General features: G+C 47.6%; 1 protein-coding gene and 1 pseudogene across 1 annotated transcript; one reads left to right on the top strand and one right to left on the bottom strand.

Moving 5' to 3' along the window:
• Positions 1–491: 491 nt before the first annotated feature.
• Positions 492–10357, top strand: LOC120654058 (serine carboxypeptidase 1-like). Its single transcript, XM_039931652.1, has 14 exons — positions 492–703; positions 1423–1571; positions 1840–1919; positions 2102–2224; positions 2309–2411; positions 2567–2604; positions 3994–4095; positions 4192–4272; positions 4354–4497; positions 4633–4701; positions 4777–4898; positions 9179–9292; positions 9961–10006; positions 10109–10357. The coding sequence occupies exons 1-14, from the start codon at positions 516–518 to the stop codon at positions 10193–10195; spliced, it is 1446 nt and encodes a 481-aa protein (XP_039787586.1). The 5' UTR covers positions 492–515; the 3' UTR covers positions 10196–10357.
• Positions 10358–17122: 6765 nt separating this feature from the next.
• LOC120655682 lies at positions 17123–19026 on the bottom strand (annotated as a pseudogene).
• Positions 19027–19610: the final 584 nt, after the last annotated feature.

Below are 19610 nucleotides of genomic sequence, written 5' to 3'. Positions count from 1 at the left end.
GAAGTTTAGACTTATGGAAGAGTTGATGGGGTAATATAGACTTATTCCTTAACTTTATGCCTTAACACCGTATTTTAACACCGTATTGAAACTCAGTCGGTGACGTGGACTTCTTTCCATGTAAATTAACACGAAATGGGCCGGGCTTTGGGCTTCGAGACCAAGCTGGGCCGATTTCTCGCGTTTCCGTTCAACTCTAGTCACACCATCCTCGCATGGCGGCCGACTCCTCGACGGTTCGAACACTAGGCGACGCGCCAAGCGTCACTCCGTGGGGTGTGCATGCGCGCGCGGACCATGTGTCGCGGCGGCCATTATTACTGCATCAGCATCAGTTAGCTTTGTAGTTTGCACGTTTCTGGCAACTGGCATCCGCCGGCCATATCTCTATCTCTACGGAATTCTCCCCTTCACTGGCACTGCCACATTTCTATCTCAATCGTCCCGCTCCTGATTATAATAGTCCTCCTAGCCAGTGGTTGGTGATCCGGCCAAAAGATCGCTGCCTCGCCGCCATGTCTCGCCGAAGAGTCGTCCTTGCCTCCATGGAAGCCGGCGCGCTGCTGCTGCTGCTGCTGCTGCTGGTGGCGGCGGTGTTCCTGCTCTGCCTGTGCGTGCCCGCGGTGCGCGCGGCGCCAGCCGGCGCGGAGGTCACCGAGTTCCCTGGGTTCCACGGCGAGCTCCCCTCCAAGCACTACGCCGGGTAAGAGCCGTAGGATCTATATGTTGGGACGGAGGGTACTTCCTTGCTGTTTGCGGCTCATGTTTTTCCGAGAACTACGTCTTCCTTGATCCGCTCGTCGCACTTAAGTGACAAATTAATCCGAGCAAGTCGAGTGGCACGGTGATCTGACGCCGGGGACCGTTCGATTGTAAGATCTGACGGTTGCCAAGCGCGAGATTCTCGGGTGATAATTCCTCACTAGGATTTTTTGCTGGTTATAAGTTTCTGTTCCTCGCTTGAACAGAGATTGCAGGACGTACTGGAAGTTTGGAACGAAACCACTTTGGCCTATGGTATTTGCAAAAATTTCTCTCAGATGGTTGAGTTTCAGCAAAATTCTTCTGTGCTTTGCACACGAGAGATCGAGGACGACAATGTGTCATGCATGTCGTTGTGCTTCCCTTCCCAGGCACATTGCATAGTGTTGCATGTTCTTTGAAGAATTTTTTGTGCCGAGTTCAGTGACTTCCATTGCATATATGTAAAGTAAAGTAATTTCGGCAAGGTTGCTTAATTATGCATTTTGCTCAGTATTATCAGTTTACGAGAAATGTGTCAGCAAACACCATCTTCACCTGAATTAGTCATGCGAATGGGGGTTGTTGCCTTGTATGTGTTGCAGCTTACAATATGAAGTGAGTCAAAAAAAAAAGCTTACAATATGAAGACTTTTGGTTCTTGCCGTTCCTGTTTTGCAGGTACATAACAGTTGGGCATGAACAACAAAATAGACATCTCTATTACTATCTTGCCACTTCTGAGAGGAACCCTACTTTAGATCCCGTGGTCATATGGATAAACGGTGGTCCAGCATGTTCAGGGTTTAGTGCGTTTCATCATTCAATTGGTACGCACATGCTTTTCAGTCATTTTATCATTTGTATACACTATACTGCTATAATGCTATTCAAGTTATGAAAAGGACTATGCTCTTCTCTGTCTTTGTAAAAGTGTATATGCAGTAAACTATCTATCTATTATGTTATTTTTATGCAATTCACGTATTATCCATATGTGTTGGATATAATGCACTGTCGATGCATGTTAACTACAACTTGTTTTGTATTACGCAAAAAGAAGAGCAGGACTAGCACAACTAAATATTTCTTTTGCAGGACCATTCAAAATTGAATACTCCCAGGTTCATATCAATGACAACCCACGAGTTACTACGAATCCTTACTCATGGACTAAGGTATATATACCAAATTTAGCATAACATCGGCTGGTGTAAATAGGAAATATCTTTTATGTTATTCACTAACTTCAGGAAGTCCAATATAAGAAGCTCGTCCTCCAAAAGTATGTACAACAATATCTTTCCAAACTTACGCCAAAAATATGTAACTGATGTCTTTGTTGTACAACCAATCACAGATGGCTAGCCTCCTTTTGGTTGATTCGCCAGCAGGTGCGGGCTACTCTTATGCTGAGAATGAAGATGACTACATAACAAATGATACAAACAGAGTTGTGGACTTATATGACTTCCTGTCAAAGGTCAGAGTGGTTTTATAATAACCTATATATTGTAATACAATGAAATTTTTCTTGTTGTGATGAGGTGTTTCGATTTTATCCCAGTGGTTCGCTGAATATACTGAATTTCTGTCAAATCCTTTCTACATAGCTGGGTGTTCTTACAGTGGAGTACTAGTACCGGTACTTGCACAGGAAATTCTAAAGAGTAAGTTACAACACAGTTTTTGATCCATTTATTGGACAACATAGTGATGTGATGGGTTTTAACTAAATAATATAGACATTGTGATCTTTCTAGTTGTGTCTCTAATCGTGTAATGGTTCTCATTTTATTTACATGGCATAATGCAATATGCTTAGGAAATGAAGAGTCTGATGGAATGAAGATAAACTTCAAGGTAATTCACAAATGACTATTTTGTATTGCTTATGTGAAAACATGAAACTCTCTGGAAAGTTGAAAACATTATTATTTGTCCATTTACAATGTTTGTGTAATGTAATGTAATGTAAGCAAACTTTTCAGTGGTGCCCTCAAAATGACAAAGAGGGTCCTAGTATCCTCCACTTAATACACTACTAACATTAAGGACTTTTTCCCATTGAAGATCCTAACAGCAAAAGAAGAATATACATGTTAGCATGCTAATGTTGAAATCCACCTCGGTGATTATACATTGTTGGTTTTTTTCAATATATTGTAGGCTTAACAGGTAAAATATTTGTCTATAATATGCGCAATAGTCAAGAGATAATAGGAATCGTATCCTTAAGTTGTTCTATGTGGTTAGCCTACAGAAAATAGACAATCCTGCACCTAGCCCATCACAAGATAAAACTTGGCAACTTGATCGCATCAAACCTTAAAGTTGCCAGATCATCTTCGTTGCATTCCAATGTCATTTTAGGACATGAATCACTATAATGCATGTTTGCTAGTTTTATCATTTAGGAATCCTTCCAAACATAGTACAAAAACTGACCTGGTTCACCAGTTGAACCAAAAAACTGTTAATCGGCAACTTGACCTGTTCGGTTCCGTTAAAGAACCGTTAGTTGGCCTGAAAAATGGGACCTTGTTAGGAATATTCCAGCAACAAATGGGCCAGCAGCTAGCACAATACCCATTCTAAGACCCATAGGCATGTGAATCAGTGATAAATTGAAGAAACCCTTAGGCATGTAAATCAATGATATATTGAAGAAACCCATGGGCATCTAAATCAGTGATAAATAGAAGAAAAGGAAGTGGGGATGCAGAGTGGGGACTCGAACCCCGGTCCCTTACCGAAGAGTTGCTTCACTTGGATTCGCTACCAGAGCAAAGCATTGTTTGTTTGAGTTGAAAATATACATTACACTTAAACTGGTTCTGCCAGTCAACCCATAGGTTGAACCACCAAACAAGTAATCCTGACAGTTCGATGACCTGTCCGGCTTTTTGTGACGGAGGGAGTACATAGTAATAGGAAAATGACACTTAAAAAAATTATAGCTCTGATTCTTAAATTCTACGGTTTCTTTGTAGTGTCAACTTAAAAAAAAACAAACTGTGTTCATAAAAATCACAAGATGAATGGGTGCCTAGCCCAAGAGGGTCTCCACCATGCATGTGCAACACACTTTGGGTATTCCATAAACAAGTTCATTTTATTTCTTTGATGACATGTTATTTTTTCCCTTAGATCAATTTGCATATACCGTATACAATTTGCATTACACCTACTGAAGCACATTGTAAAATCATTTTGGTTTTCAAATAAAATGAATTCAATGGCTTTTTGCAGGGGTATTCATTGTGTAATCCTGCTGTTGATGTAGACATAGAGAACAATGCCCATGTTCCATATGCATTTCGAATGGGATTGATTTCGGATGAATTGTTTCAGGTACTAATGTTCCAAAAATAAAATGGCTGACTTTTATTTCTTTTTCTGTTTGATATTAGACTTTCTCTCCAATCCAACGTTTCTTTTGATAAACAGAACTTGGTTTCTACATGTAATGGAAAGTATTGGAATAGCTCTAGTCCATCATGCCAAGGGAATATGGAGCAATTTTATATGGTAACTTGTATCTCTGTTTATCCAATGTACCTATAACTTCTACTACATCAGTTCCAACAATTCAAATAATGTGAGATGCAGCAAATCAAAGGCATAAACATGGAGCATATTTTGTGCCCACCATGTCGATACAAGATGGGAATAACCAAAGAATTTATGGAATATGATTCTGGTCAAATGTTTGAGCGGATTTCTAAAACCTCCGAGCATGGTTTAGAGTGCCATGTTAGTAATTGATCTACGAATTAATCCTCAATTTCACTTCTTTGAGTTATTTGTGTAGTACTTAGTATACACTTTAGCTTAACAAGAGACATTATGTTTAGTAGTTTTGAATAAATATATGGAGTTTGAATCCAGGATCAAGAGCAAGCCCTCCAGAAGCTTTTTGATCCAAAATTGGGTAGAGAAAAACTGCATGCAAAACAGGTAAATAGCTGGATTTGGTTAATAGACTAGGTAGAATCTGTTGCTGAAATTTAAACATTGTGTCCATTTCCTTAGTCTGAAGTATCAGGAACATGGAAGAGGTGCCCAAACCATATTCAATACACGAGGGATATCCCAACATTAACGGAGTATCACTTGAATGTAACATCCAAAGGTTATAGGGTGTTCTTCTATAGGTAAGAAAATTAGATTGGTAAATTTTATTATTATTCTTAATTATAGGGTGTTCTTCTATAGGCAGTAATTTGCATGTTATTTTTTGGTGTAACAGTACCATCAGTACAGACACACAATTTAAATGCCATATTGCATTCTACACAACTGAATTTTCTGTTATATAATATACTTGACGATAAGCACCCGGGACGCCACCACAAACAAGAAAGATCTATTATTAGGTTTCGTACATACAACATTTCTAAAAGAAAGATCTATTATTAGGTTTCGTACATACAACATTTCTTATACGCCCAGGCTAGCTCACAAGTAATTGAACAGGTTTGTTTGAGCTACACCCACCGCAAAAGCCTCTACCTCTCGGGATATTACTGTTCTAGCCCCTCATATGAAGTCCAATTGTGACTTTGTCCCTATTTTTTCAACTTTATGATTTTGCCCTCACTTCTTGAAACGGAAGCCACCGTTGTGTCCCTATTTTTTTAATAACTCCATTTGAGAGAGGCAGAATAAATGAACTAAAAATATGGTATGGACATGTCATAATGCTGTCAAAATTTGTCAAAAAGTAACTCAAATATTTGATCTTATAACTGGTGCATGATCAAATTTGATCTTTACAGTTGAATTGACACCGTTAGCAGCTTTTAACGGAATAGGGGGGCAAACTTAATCTTTGTTTTGAAAAAGCATGGGAAAATTATAAAGTTGAAAAAACGGGAGGAAAATCACAATTAGCCTTAAAAGTAGGGGCACAAACACAACAGCCCATACCTCGTTAAGACACTTCCACAAAAAAGCCTGTTACAGTTTTTTTTAACAACCCCATTAAAGTTTTTGCATGCCTTGATTAGCCATGTAGAAATGTCTCCAACATAATCGGCTAGTAAATAGCGTTGATCGCGTACACGGCCATTTAGCCCGTGTATATGCTACATAGTGGCTTACCGCATCCGTTTAATCAGTCATTTACGCCCATTTAATCACCATTTAATATGTTTAAATGGCAGCTTAGTCCGAATAAATAGCTAAACCGTAGGTGACCGTTTAGTCCGTTTAAATGTTTAGGGTAACACTGTTAAATAGTTATTACTGTAAACACTGCTTGGATCAGTATACAAATATTTTCAGGTTTTGAGCTAGTGACTCCCTGATGCTCCACTGAAGTTAAGATTAATTGACGAGCATGAAAGGAAGTCTAATATTCATATCATCATCGAGTTAGAACTGTACTTTTTTTTTCAGATTCAACACATCTCGGCACGTCGACTAAATAGCATATATTTTCCTACTTTTGTTTAACATAAGATAGACATATAGATACCATTTCTACCATTTCCACCTTGTCGCGTTATAAACCCCAATCCTAAATAACGCAACAAGGAAACACACAAATAAAGTCATATAAACCCCAAACTTCAAAAACTTTAATCAAATTCAATCCATCCATCAAAGTGTTCACCATGTAAAGAACCACATATTTGGTTCAAAAGCAATAAATGCACCACAACAATGGTGAGATACTGTCACGTCAAGCCAAAGCAGCATATAAATACATCAATAATCCTAACTCACCCCGCTCTCCCAGTGTGGCTGCCTAGACATGGGGCGTCTATTTGTCGCCTTCTGCGACTTGCACCGGTTCCATTGCAGAATCTCCGTTGGGCCATCCTCCTCGTCCCCCACCCCCCGTCACTAATCCTCCGTCCTGGCCGATGGCTCTCCTTCCCGACCTTCTCGCCCCCGCCGTCAGCCACCGCCCACCAAATGTCTGACCCCGACCGGCCGGCAGCACTCCCGCGCCACCTCACCTCCACCGCCGGCCGAACCGCCACCACCGTCAGGCCACCACCGCCAAACTCCTCCTCTAGGTCTGGTGGCTATTGGAGTCCCGAAAACCCGAAACCCAAACCGGTCTCCGCCGTCTCGATCACCACCCTGTTTGCCCGTGACCTCACGGGCGGCCGCTCCACCCCCTCCCCTCCCTTAGCTTGCAGTCCTCAGGCCAGCACACGCGCGACGATGGCGTGAGGAGGAGCGGCGGCGCTGGCAGCCGCTCCACCCTTCTGCAATAGCATTGCACACAACCTAGCCCTAGCCCCATCCTTGTGCAATGATAGGGGTTAGCAGCGGCCTACACCCTCGCCACCACCCGGCCTTGAGTCCTCGCGCCTACTTCAGGCTCCCTCTCATGCGGTTGTGCCTACTCCCTAGCCTACGGCAGCCAGAGGAGGCAAGGACATCAAAGCCTGAACTTATGATGAGCTGACATGCCCAAGTGCCCGAGTCACCGAACCGGTGAAGCCAAGAAGGTCATGTAGGCTATAGCGACTGCGGCCCTTGCCATCCCTATGTAAGGAATCGGGTGCTCATAGCCTAAGAGCGGGAGGGGGTGAATTAGGCAACTTAAAATCTTAACCTAAGGCTCCAACTAGTTTGCAAATAAAATTAAACTAAAGCAATCTATCTAGATGTGCAACTGTAGTTTTGTAGTGTGAAACCCTCATCTCAAAAGAGTTTTGCAACCTATAGTCAATTCTAGCTTGATCTCCACTAATAATGTAAAGGCACCCAAGTTGCAAGAGATAAATACGAAAACGTAAAAGGGGATGAGAGGAAGCAAACTCTTAGACACAAGGATGTATCCCATGGTATCAGTAGGCACAAAAGCCACCCCCTAGTCCACAATGTTAAAGCACCCACTAAGAGTATTGTTTCCTGGCAATCAAATCTCTTCCGGGGAACCTTGACTTGCCACAAAGGCTAGGCCACAAAGGCTTGCGCCAAGCTCCCAGTCACCTTAATCCCATTTTCCAATAAGAAGCTTCTCCACGATGGATGGGGGTCTCCATGTCCCCTGCACAAAGCCGTCCAGGCCGCTCCACACCAAGCTGGAGAGTCGTAGACTTGCCGCGGCGAGCCTCCAAAGCTCCAAGGGGTCGACGCATCGAGGTACAAGGTTGGTTCACTCTAGAACCAAAGCACAAGTTCGCAGTGCCTTGCTCTTACACTCTCTCAGGAGCTAACCTAGCGCCAACACTCATAAAGCTTGTGCTAAATCTAAAGATATGATCACTAAGCTCAAGGTAACTCCATTGGGGCTAAAGGATCCTTCACGGGTTAGTTTTTTTTAAAAAAGCATCCTATCTTTTTTGAGGCGGTTAAAAACTATTAATAGAGGCGGTTAGCACCAACCGCCTCTGACGTAACGTCACAAAAAATAAGGGATTAACTGAGGTGGTTTTGATGCCCGCCTCAGTTAATAGAATAGGAAAAATAAAAAAAAATAGGAAAAGACCGCCAAGCCCATCAGGAGCCCGCCAAGCCCATCGGAGGCCCTGCGAGCCCATCGAGGCCAATGCTGGCCACCACGCCGGCCTCCGAGCCGGCCTCCGCCGAGTCTGCACCGCGTGGCCTCCCAAGGCTATCGCAGCCCTGTCCGCCGTGGCCCGCGGCCGCCGTGTGTGTCGCCCTATCCGCCGCCGGGGCCACCCCTCGCGCCGCCCCCGTCCACTGCGTCGGCCACTGCTGGCCTTGAGCGGCATTGAGTGGCGCGGGGTGGTAGAGAGAAAGAGGGAGGGAGGGAGGGAGGAGAGAGAAAGAGAAAGAGAAAGAGGAAGGGGAAAAGAGGCCGCGCCGGTGCACTGAGCCAGTGCGGGAGAGAGAGGGGGGGAGGGATAAAGATTGGTTAGGGTTTGGCTGGGGTATGATTTTTAATGTGCTCGACCGATTAACTGAGGCGGGCTGTTGTACCGCCTCTTAAAATACGACTATTAATAGAGGCGGTCATGTTAATGTTGACCGCCTCTGTTAACCGATTTTCTAAGGCGGTTTTCGTAAGAAATGTCCGCCTCTGTTAATGCTGGGCATTAATAGACGCGGTTATTTTTTGTGCCCGCTTCAGGGCTCCTAAAAAAAGGTCGCTGTTAATAAGCTTTTGTAGTAGTGTATACGTGAGGCAAGAGATCTTAGGGTGTGGAGTAAATTTTTTACCTTGCCATAGACCTTTAGCCCTGGATTCAAAGTCCCGGTTGGAACAGGGGCTAAAGAGGGATGGGAACCGTTAAATTATGATGTAAATCACAATTAACAACAATTTCTGCCCTGTTTAATTTCAAGAATATATAGATAAGCGATTGACAATACTACATACAAAAAAAACTACTTAAACAATAAACTATGATAAGCGCCATCCAAGCATGGTGAACCTAGTCTTATTATATTCTAGAGCAACTTCCATTATTTATCTTGTGTAAACTTAGGCATTACTACATTGCAGCGGTGATCATTCTTTGCTTGTTCCATTTACTGCAACTATGGAGTGGCTGAAGAAATTAAACTTCAAGGAAACAGAGAAATGGCACCCTTGGTTTGTGGAGAATCAGATTGCTGGGTAAGTATATATATCTACTTGTTAGATAGTAGAAAATAAATACAAACTATGTTGACTGAACATTGAAGTCATAAAACTAATATGCTTATTCTTCATATTCTAAAAAATGAATCCAATTCTCAATTAGCACAACAAATGCATTGGAATAATTAACTGCATCAAGCAATGGTGCTGCTAAAATTAGGCCCCGTTTAGCATAGCTTTTCTCCTAAAATGATTGGTGAAGTAGCTTCTATGGTGAAGCTGAAGTTATTTTGAAAAATGTTTGGCCAAACAGTTTCTCTTTGGGAAAAGCAGGATTCTAGCTTGCTCCCGCTGAGACGCTCTTTCTTCATCTAAGCTTTTATCAAGTTCTTTATGAGTGGATAAAAGAGGTGAAGCCGGTGAAGGTAGTATTTTTGGCTCCCTCAGTGTAGTGTAAGTCGTTTCCAGCTTCACGATGTGCTTTATGGATGATGTTGTTGCATTTATATGCGTTTGACACATGCTCAAGTGAAGCTCTCCGTGAAGCCATTCAAGAAGCTAAGCTATGCCAAACGGGGCCTTAAGTTAGTTACTACTTAAACAACATGCGAACCTGTATATCTCTTAAATTGATCTATATGGTAATATTTTAGATATTTTTTACATTTAAGGTATTTTTTGTTCATTTTGACTGTTGTATATAGGTATTCAATGAGGTATGGGAGCAATATACTGTTTGCGACAATAAAGGCATGTACATATAGTACTTCTTATAGATTATAAAAAACGGCATTCAGTTAAACTTTATGACCATCGTGAACTAATCAGTTTAATTTTGTAAAATCACTTTAGGGGGCTGGCCATGTTCCATCGGACTATTTGCCATTTGAAGCGTTTGTTGCCTATCAGAGGTGGATAGATGGAGCTACTTCGTTGTGATAGCTAGACTACACATACCCTGTATCGCTCGATAATAATCTGATTTCAGTACCAAGGATTGTGAGAGCTAGCCTTAACTTCCTGCTTCGATACAGGCCTATGTTAGTTGCCTTGGAAACAATACTGTGCATGACAAATGAAGGTTAAGTCATCTGATGAGTATCTGACAGCCAATCTTTCTATGTATGATTCTTTACTTTACAGATGCAGAGTTTTTAGAAAGACAGGCAAAACTGCCCTGCCCCATTTTCATTAAGAAAACAAAGCACCAGTTATATATATGATAAAAGTTTCAGCGCTATGCCACATCCGGCAGAACGCACTGCAAAGGATACCTACTAGCCAACGGAAATAGGTAGAGCCAAGCAGCGCAGGAGAGAAGGTTCCAAAGGGGCCATTAGGACCCCTCCAGAAAGGCGCACCATGCATCAGTTGAAGCCTTAATGTTGTTCAGCTCCTGAAACAAGGGCTTCCATGTCCTCATACAGCTCCAAATTATCTTCAAGACTTATTTCGTGTCCCGCCACTTCTGATCATGAAATACCATATTATTTCAAGCCAACAACACGCCCCAGCACACTCCAGCAGAGAGGCAGTGTTGTGGGCGCTACATAGGAAGTATGAATGGCTTGTGGGTGGACGTGGCTTGGGCTCGCGCCGGGAACGATTCCTCGACGCCGTCCTGGCGGCCGGCGGCGAGAACAGCAGGAGCGGGGCGTGAGGGCGTAGGACGCCAGGGAGAGAGAGATAACTCAATCTCTGGCTGATCTCCTCATTACTTGCAAGATGGTTCTTATACAAAATACCCTAACAAACTTCCAAGCCTAACAACTCCAAGAATCTAGGTAACGAGAAACAAACGCGGCTAGACCATGCGCTGTGACTTCAGCCACTAGCGCTGCGCCTTCTTCGCTCGTATATTTGGCCGATGATAACATCTCTCCCTCCGTCAACAAACAGCTTGTCCTTGAGCTGGAACATAGGGTGCGCTTCACGGAACGCATCCACCGGCTCCCACGTAGCCGCGGCCGAAGGAAGGCCTGCCCACTGAACGAGGATGTACCACTCGCCGCGTTGAAGTTGGGAATGCAGCACCTTCTCCGGCTCCTAGAGAGGACGTCCATGCTGCAGGGGAGGGAGAGCCAGAGTCGACGCAGGAGGCGTTCCATGGAATGGCTTGAGAACGCCCACATGGAACACGTCGTGGATGCGCGCGCCATCTTGAAGTCGAAGACGATAAGCGACGCCGCCAACACGTTCCTGCACCTGGTACAGCCCGGCGTAGCGCGGGCTGAGCTTGCTGCGGCGCCCTAGAACCAGCGACTGGGTTGGTTGATGGAGCAGCCTAAGCCACACCCAGTCCCCGACGTTGAAGGTCAGGTCCCGATGGTTGGCGTCATAGTAGCGCTTGGCGTAGTCCTGGGCTTGCTGGAGACGTTCTCGAACCTCGGCAAGCAAGGTGTCGCGGTTGCAGGACCGCGTCCACCGTCGAGATCTGCGCGGAGTGCTCCGTGTACTGAAGGAGCGCCGGGGGAGGCCTGCCGCAGACGACCTGGAACGGAGTCGTACGCAGCGTGGAGTGGAAGGCCGTGTTGTAGCAGTACTCTGCCCACGGAAGCCAGTCGAGCCAAGCACGGGGTCGGTCGCCGGTAATGCAGCGCATGTACTTGGCGATAGTCTTGTTGACAGCCTGTGACTGTCCATTAGTTTGCGATGAAAGGCAGTGCTCATCCGTAGCTGAACACCCGCGCACTTGAACAAATCGCGCCACACATGGCCAGTGAACACCGGGTCGCAATCACTGACGATTGAGGACGAAAAACCATGGAGATGCACCACCTCCGAGAAGAAAGCCCGTGCCACCGAAGCAGCCGTGTAGGGATAGCCGAGGGCGATGAAATGGGCATACTTGGACAGGCGATCAACGACGGTGAGGATGACGCTTTTGCCAAGTACCTTGGGAAGCCATTCGACGAAATCCATAGAGATGTCCGACCAGACCTGCGCTGGAACGTCGAGCGGTTGTAGGAGGCCCGCCGGGTGCAAGGATTTCGTCTTGTCGCGCTGATAGGTAGCGCAGGCGCGGATGTACTCGCGAACAAGCCGGTGGTCGCCGGCGACAACGAAGTCCGCGCAGAGTCGGTGCAGAGTCTTCTGAACGCCCTCGTGGGCGTTGGTGTGGTCGAGCTGGAGGACGGTGGGCAGCGCGGTCGACGTCGCCGGGATGAAGACGCGCCTGCCGCAAAGGATGAGACCCTCCTCGACTCACCATGGGGTGCCGCGAGTCTCCGTGATGGTGTCGCGGAGGCAGCGCAGGACTGCTTGTCGAAGTCCGGCATGTGCAGAACAGGCGCCATGGACAGAGCGTGCTTGAGGGCTTCGAACGCAGTCGCGGCGGCCACGGTCCACAGGAAGGCTTCTTTCTTGAGGAGCTGCGTCAGTGGAGCTGCAAGGTTGTCGAAGTCCTTGATAAAACGCCGGTAGTAATCGGCCAAGCCGAGGAAACCACGCAAGGAACACATAGAGCGCGGCTGCGGCCAGGCAGTCACCGTGGCCACCTTGTCGCCATCCATGGCAACACCATCATCGGAGATCACGTGGCCGAGATATGCCACAGAGGAAGTCGCGAAGGCACACTTGGAATGCTTCACTTTGAGTTGGTGCGCCCGCAAGGTGTCGAAGACAGCGCGGAGGTGCTGCAGATGTTCACTCCAGGAACGATTATATATTAGAATGTCGTCAAAAAAGACTAGGACGCACCTCCGGAGAAAGGGCTGGAGCACGGTGTTCATGAGGCGCTGGAACGTCGCCGGGACATAGGATAAGCCGAACGGCATGACCAGAAACTCAAAATGGCCTTGGTGTGTCCGAAAAGCCGTCTTCTCGATGTCGGCCGGATGAATGCACACTTGATGATAGCCCGCGCGTAGATCCAGCTTCGTGAAGAAGCGAGCGCCATGGAGTTCATCAATGAGCTCCTCCACGTCCGGAATAGGGAATTTGTCCTTGACTGTCCGGTCATTGAGAGCATGATAATCGACGCAGAAGCGCCAAGATCCGTCCTGCTTCTTGACTAAGAGAACCGGAGCCGAGAACGGGGACGAGCTTGGCCTGATGATACCTTGCGCCATGGTGGTGCACTGCTTCTCCAACTCATCCATCTGGAGCTGAGGGTACCGGTATGGTCGAACGGACACGGGAGGAGTGCCAGGCACGAGGTGGATCCGGTGATCGTAGTGTCGCGGCGGCGGAAGGCTGGTCGGCTCGGCAAAGATGTCACTGTAGTCATCCAGCAGCAGGGCCAGGAGATCCGGCTTGGCTGTGCGGACGCCATGGAGGCGGCCGGCGGAAGAGGTGGTCGGCCAGGAAGAGTCTAGGCCGTTCCATAGGACGCGACGGCCATGACGCTAGAATGCCAAGCAAAGATCATCAAAGTCCCATAAGATGCGTCCCAGGGTACGCAGCCAGAAAATGCCCAGGACCATGTCGTAGCAGTCCAACGGGATGGTGTAGCAGTCGATGGAGAAGTGCTCATCGACGATCCGGATATCGACGTCACGAGCCAGGCCGGCGCATGGAACCCGGTCGCCATTGGCCACGATCACGTTCATGCCGGTGCTGTCGCCAAAACGGAGACCCGCCCGAGCGGCCGCTGCGGGGCTGATGAAATTATGTGTCGAGCCGGAGTCTAGGAGCGCTGTGAGCACATAGTTGCCCACCGAGACGCGCACACGCATCGGGTCATCGGTGCAGATCCCGACATTCACGTGCAACAAGATCAGATGCTCATCCGGCGCGGGCTGGGTAGTGTCCCGAGGAGGTGAGTCGTCGTCGTCGAAGTCCGAGACCTCGAGGTAGAAGAGGCACTGGCGCTTGTGGCCACGCTCGTACTGCTCATCACAGTAATAGCACAGACCTTGACGCCGGCGGTCCGCCATCTCTGTCGGCGTGAGGCGATGAAACGGCCGGGGTGGAGGCGCCGGCAAGGCCGCCGGAGCCGCGGCGGGCGCGGGAAGGGCAGCTGGGGCCGCGCCCGCGGGCTGTTGCTGATGACGGCCCAGAACGCGCGGAGGGCGAGCCGCCGGGGCGACGATCGTGGCCGTGGCTCGGCGCTCATAGGCGCGCGCCAGGCACATGGTGCACTGAAGATCCTGCGGCATCTGCAGCTCCACATCGACCCTGATGTGGTCAGGAAGGCCCCCAGTGAAAGAGCTGCACTTGCTGTTCCTGGGTGAGCAAACCGGTGTGCACTAGGCGCTGCTGGAATGTGTCAATGAAGTTGTCGACGGTGCTCGGGAACGGAAGTCGTGCCAAGTCAGAGAGGTGGTTCATGCCAAGGGCCGGCCCAAAGCGCTGCTGTTAAAGAGCGTGAAAAGTCGGCCACGGGATGTTGTGGACACCACCCACGTCGCGTTCGAGCATGTCGTACCACTGCTGGGCGCCATCTGTCAGATGGAACGAGGCGAGCCGGACCTTGGTGTTCTCACGGGTTTGCTCCCCGCGAAAGAATTGCTCACACTTGTTCAGCCATCCCAAGGGGTTGGTCTTGCCGTCGAACATCGGGAACGTGAGCTTGTGGAAGCGAGGCACTTCCAATTCATCGGTGGCATCCAGGGCTTCGAACGGCGGTGCCGAGGGTGGGAGCGAGGGCGGCAGCCCGTTCAGATTCGGAATCGGCGACGGCGAGTGAGGGAAGTTGATCTGGTGGATGTGTAGCAGATGAGTGGAGGCGGAGGTATGCACGATGATGGACGCCATGGAGGACAACGGTGGCGGCGGCGCGCCATAGCCGGCCATCCCGAAGGGCATGGACTGCGGCGCGAACGAGGAGCCCGCTGCAGATGGGGAGCCGCGGTCCTCCATGGACGACAGGCGAGTCGCGAAGGTGCTCATCTGGTGCTGGAGCCCGTAGATGGCCGTCGTCAAGGTTTCGAGGGCGCTCGGCTCTGCGGCCGTGGTCGGAGGCATGGTCGAGGTGGAAGCAGCGGTGGACGGCGCAGCAGTCGTGGCGGGCGCAGCAGAAGCACCAGGAACTAGGTATGACATTCCTGATACCAGAGTGTTGTGGGCACTACGTAGGAAGTATGAATGGCTTGTGGGTGGACGTGGCTTGGGCTCGTGCCGGGAACGATTCCTTGACGCCGTCTTGGCGGCCGGCGGCGAGAACAGCAAGAGCGGGACGTGAGGGCGCAGGGCGCCAGAGAGAGAGATAATTCTATCTCTGGCTGATCTCCTCATTACTTGCAAGATAGTTCTTATACAAAATATGTAACAAACTTCCAAGCCTAACAACTCCTAGAATCTAGGAAATGAGAAACAAACGCAGCTAGACCATGCGCTCTGACTTCAGCCACTAGCGCTGCGCCTTCTTCGCTCGTATACTTGGCCGACCATAACAGGCTGTTAGCAACACATAATTTTTTACCATCCAGCCATTTGCTAGCCATGTTAGATAAGAGTCAATATGGATATCAGTAAACTGCTCAAAATAACCCCAGACCGTTTTAGCAACCACACATTGGAAAAAGAGGCGGTTAATAGTCTCATCCTCAGAGCAAAACCTACAGTTTTTTGGTTTATTACTCATGCCTCTCCATTTTTCCAAGTTATCGACAGTCATCAACTTATTGTTAGATAACAACCACACAAGGACCTGGATTTCTGGAGGCACTTTAATATTCCACACATATGGGACAAAAACAGGTTTGATCCCTCTAAAATTAATAATGATATAAAGGGACTGTGTAGAGTAGATGCCACTACTTTCATATTGCCAAACTAGAGAATCCCCTCTTCAGAGAATTGAACTCCCTCAATGATACTAGTCAGCTCAAACCACCTAATCATCATTTCTTCACAAAAGATCCTTCTAAAGGTTAGTTTGACTTCCAGCCCATCCCAAACCTCAGAGAGAGTAACACACAAAGTTGAAAAAACTTGTGTGTTATCTAACAGAAGAGAAACATACATAGGGCCCGTTTAATTCTCAAAATATTTTGGGCAAAAATTTTTAGGAGCATCTACAACACTAATTAGAAGTATTAAGTATGGAGTAATTATAAAACTAATTACATGGATGGATGGGAAATCGCGAGGCGAATCTATTAAGTATAATTAATTCATCATTAAAAATTGTTTACTGTAGCACAATATTATCTAATCATTGCATAATTAGGTTCATTAGATTCGTCTCGCGATTTTGCCTAACGGTTATGGAATGAATTTTGTCAGTTATTCACATTAAATACTCCTAATTAGTGGTCAAACGTTCAAAGCTACTGTAGTACGGGGAATATTTTGGGAACTAAACAGAGTCATAATGTGCTTTACAGCTGCAGAGTGGGCGCAATTGTCGTCTTGTAGGATAGGCAGACTCACACAAGTTCAATAACTGTGTCCCATTATGCACAATATATGTGCAGGCGGCTTCGTACATACAGAAGAGAAGAAAAAGACGTGCCACCGTATTCACAGATTAAGCAGCACTAGCTAGGCAGGAAATCCAACAAACACCTCGAGAAATAAAGTGAGCTAACTTCCATAAAAAGAATATCAGCGTTTGCACAAGCCACACACACACACATATATATATATATATATATATATATATATATATATGGAACATAAGGACAGACAAGCACAATCACGTACAGTATGCAATAATTATATATGACCGAGTCAACAATTGTGTAGTGCTTATTGTGTCAGAACAAAATTATATATGAGCGGAATGCCAGAGTTTTCAATCGACAAGAAACATCGGCAATCATGTTAATAGAGAAAATAAAAGCGGAGGCCGGCACTTGGATAACTACAGGAGCTAATTGCAAGGCTGTAATTTTCTTGTTACTGGTTCCCGGTTGTACTCTTTGTAATTTATTTTTATATCAATGAAATGGGCACAATCTTGTGCCCGTTCATGCAAAAAAAAAAGAATAGCTTCAGTAATTATTCATTCATGTATTGAAATACTTGCATACACGCTAACAGCTGCACCATGATTAATCTTTCATCTGCAGGAAAAGTTTACGTTTTGCACCACCCACACCTGCATATTTTTAGATGAGCAAGTTGCTTACATGCTCTTCCCTCGGCCCATGAATTCATGATTGATCTTCAAGTGGAATGCAAGGAATGGGATGTAAAACTAGCTTAGCCTTTCTTGTTATGGTAACTCCCCAAAGTTCTGTCATGTCCATCTCCTCCGGTTTCCCTCCATCTGGCAGCTTCCAGTCAAAGTGGTACAGGAGGCTAGCCAGAGCAATCTCGACATTCGCATGCGAGAAATTTATGCCGGGGCACATTCTCCGTCCAACACCAAACGGAGTGAACTCAAAATCGAATCCCTTGTAGTCGAAACCATGGCCACTTTCGAACCTTTCCGGCCTAAACATGTCAGGTTCTTGCCAGTATTTTGGGTCCCTAGAGATTGCCCAAACATTTGTGACGGCGATGGTCCCCTGCGGTACATGGTATCCTTGTATCTTGCAGTCATCCAAGCATACCCTTGGCACCAACGGAGCAGGAGGGTGCAATCGTAAGGTCTCCTTGATGACTGCTTTGAGGTAGTGCAGGTCGCTTAGAGCTGCCTCCCTCACTCTCCGTTGCCCTGCCATGACACTTCGAACCTCTAACTGCGCCTTCTGCATCACCCTTGGGTTCGCAACTAGCTCGGCCATGGCCCATCGGAGAGTAGTCGAGGATGTGTCGAGAGCTGCACCAACCACATCCTGACCAACACAACACAACTACACTGTTACACAGATGTAAGTAGCTACTAATTATTTTCTTATATACAACAATTGATAATTGAATGAAGAAGATGAAAGTAAACTTTGAAGTATAATGAGGTTTATTAATTAGAGCGCTTACTATGAGCACTGCTCTGATGACTCCGTAGTTGAGAGAGACACGCATGTCGCCTTCGTTCTGAATCCTGAGCAGCACGTCGGCCATGGTGTCGGCTTGGTCGCCGGCCCTGTCTTGGTCAGCCGTCGCCGTCCTCTCCTCTCCCGGTAGTTCAGAAGGACGTCGTCCATGAGCCGGAACATCTCCTGCCGGTGCCGCTCCGCCTTGCTGCCGCGCGGCAGCATCCGCAGGAGCCTCGACGACGGGAAGAGGTCGCGGAGATCGAACAGCGCCGACGGGTCCTGCCCTGCCTCGAGCATCCTCAGGAACGCGGCGCGGTTCCGCAGCCTGTCGCCCAGGATGGCGCGCACGGACGAGTCGGCGATGAACCCCTTGAGCAGCTCGTCGACGTCGATGGGCGCCTGGCCCGGGGGCGAGCACGACGCCGCCAGCGACGCGACCAGGCGGGCCACCTCGTCCTCACGGATGTGCCGGAACGCCTCGACGCGGCGCGGGCTGAGGAGCTCGGTCATGAGGATCCGGCGGAGCAGACGCCAGTGGTCGCCGTAGGGCGCGAAGATCACCCCCTGGCCGTGCCTCGACAGCTCGTCGATGCCCGGGCTGCTCGGCCGCTGCGAGAAGGCGGCGTCGTGGCCCTTGAAGACCTCCCGCGCGGCCTCCGCGGAGGAGACGACGACGGCCGCGCGCTCGCAGATCCGCAGCAGCATGAGCGGGCCGTGGCGGAGGGAGAGGTCGCGCATGCTGTGGTGCGGGAGCCCCCGGCGCAGCAACAGGTGGTGGAGGCTGCCGATCACCGGCAGCTGCCTCGGGCCGGGAGGCAGCCGCGGACCAGGCTTGTTGCGGACTCTGAAGAGGACACGAACGAGGAGGGGAGTAAGGAGGAGGCAGACGCCATAGCAGTACAAGTTTGGCAGGCCAAAGAAGTGATCCATGGCGCAACGGTAAGAGGCAGAGGCTGCTAGAGAGGTGTGTGCTTGCGTGTGCCTACTTAACATATATGGGTCTGTTTAGATCCAAAATTTTTACACCCAAAAACATCACATCAAATGTTTGGACACATGCATGGAGTACTAAACGGAGTCTATTTACAACACATGCATCGAATGTTTTTACGCCAAGGTTTTCTAAGAAGAATATCTCAGTGGGAGACCGGGTCCTGAAGAGAAAACCCAACGCTGATTGTGTCAGGAAGCTCCAATTAATATGGGATGGGCTTTGTGGTGAGAAGTAGTAGACTAGGATCCTTCCACCTGGCAGACAGTAAAGGTCAAGAGCTACAACATTTCTACAACATTCGTGGAATGCTGATAGCCTGAAAAATATTATATCTAGGTATACATGCAATGAGACTAGGTTACAGAACTTTAAGCAATCCTAAACCTTAGTAGCTTTCGTTCTTTGCTTTTTGATCTTCCAAGGGTCGTACTCGTTTCCTCTCACAAAGGGGACTCCACATCGGAGGTGAGATTTATCGAGGTGGACCCTTTGTAAACACTCCAATTGAATAAAGAGTTTCACTCCCCAAATTTTTTTTATGGGTCAAAGC

The sequence above is a fragment of the Panicum virgatum genome, chromosome 1N, assembly GCF_016808335.1.
Source record: "Panicum virgatum strain AP13 chromosome 1N, P.virgatum_v5, whole genome shotgun sequence".
NCBI lineage: Eukaryota > Viridiplantae > Streptophyta > Magnoliopsida > Poales > Poaceae > Panicum > Panicum virgatum.
The sequence above is the reverse complement of the archived record's forward strand: the minus strand, read 5'-3'. Positions and strand labels throughout refer to the sequence as shown.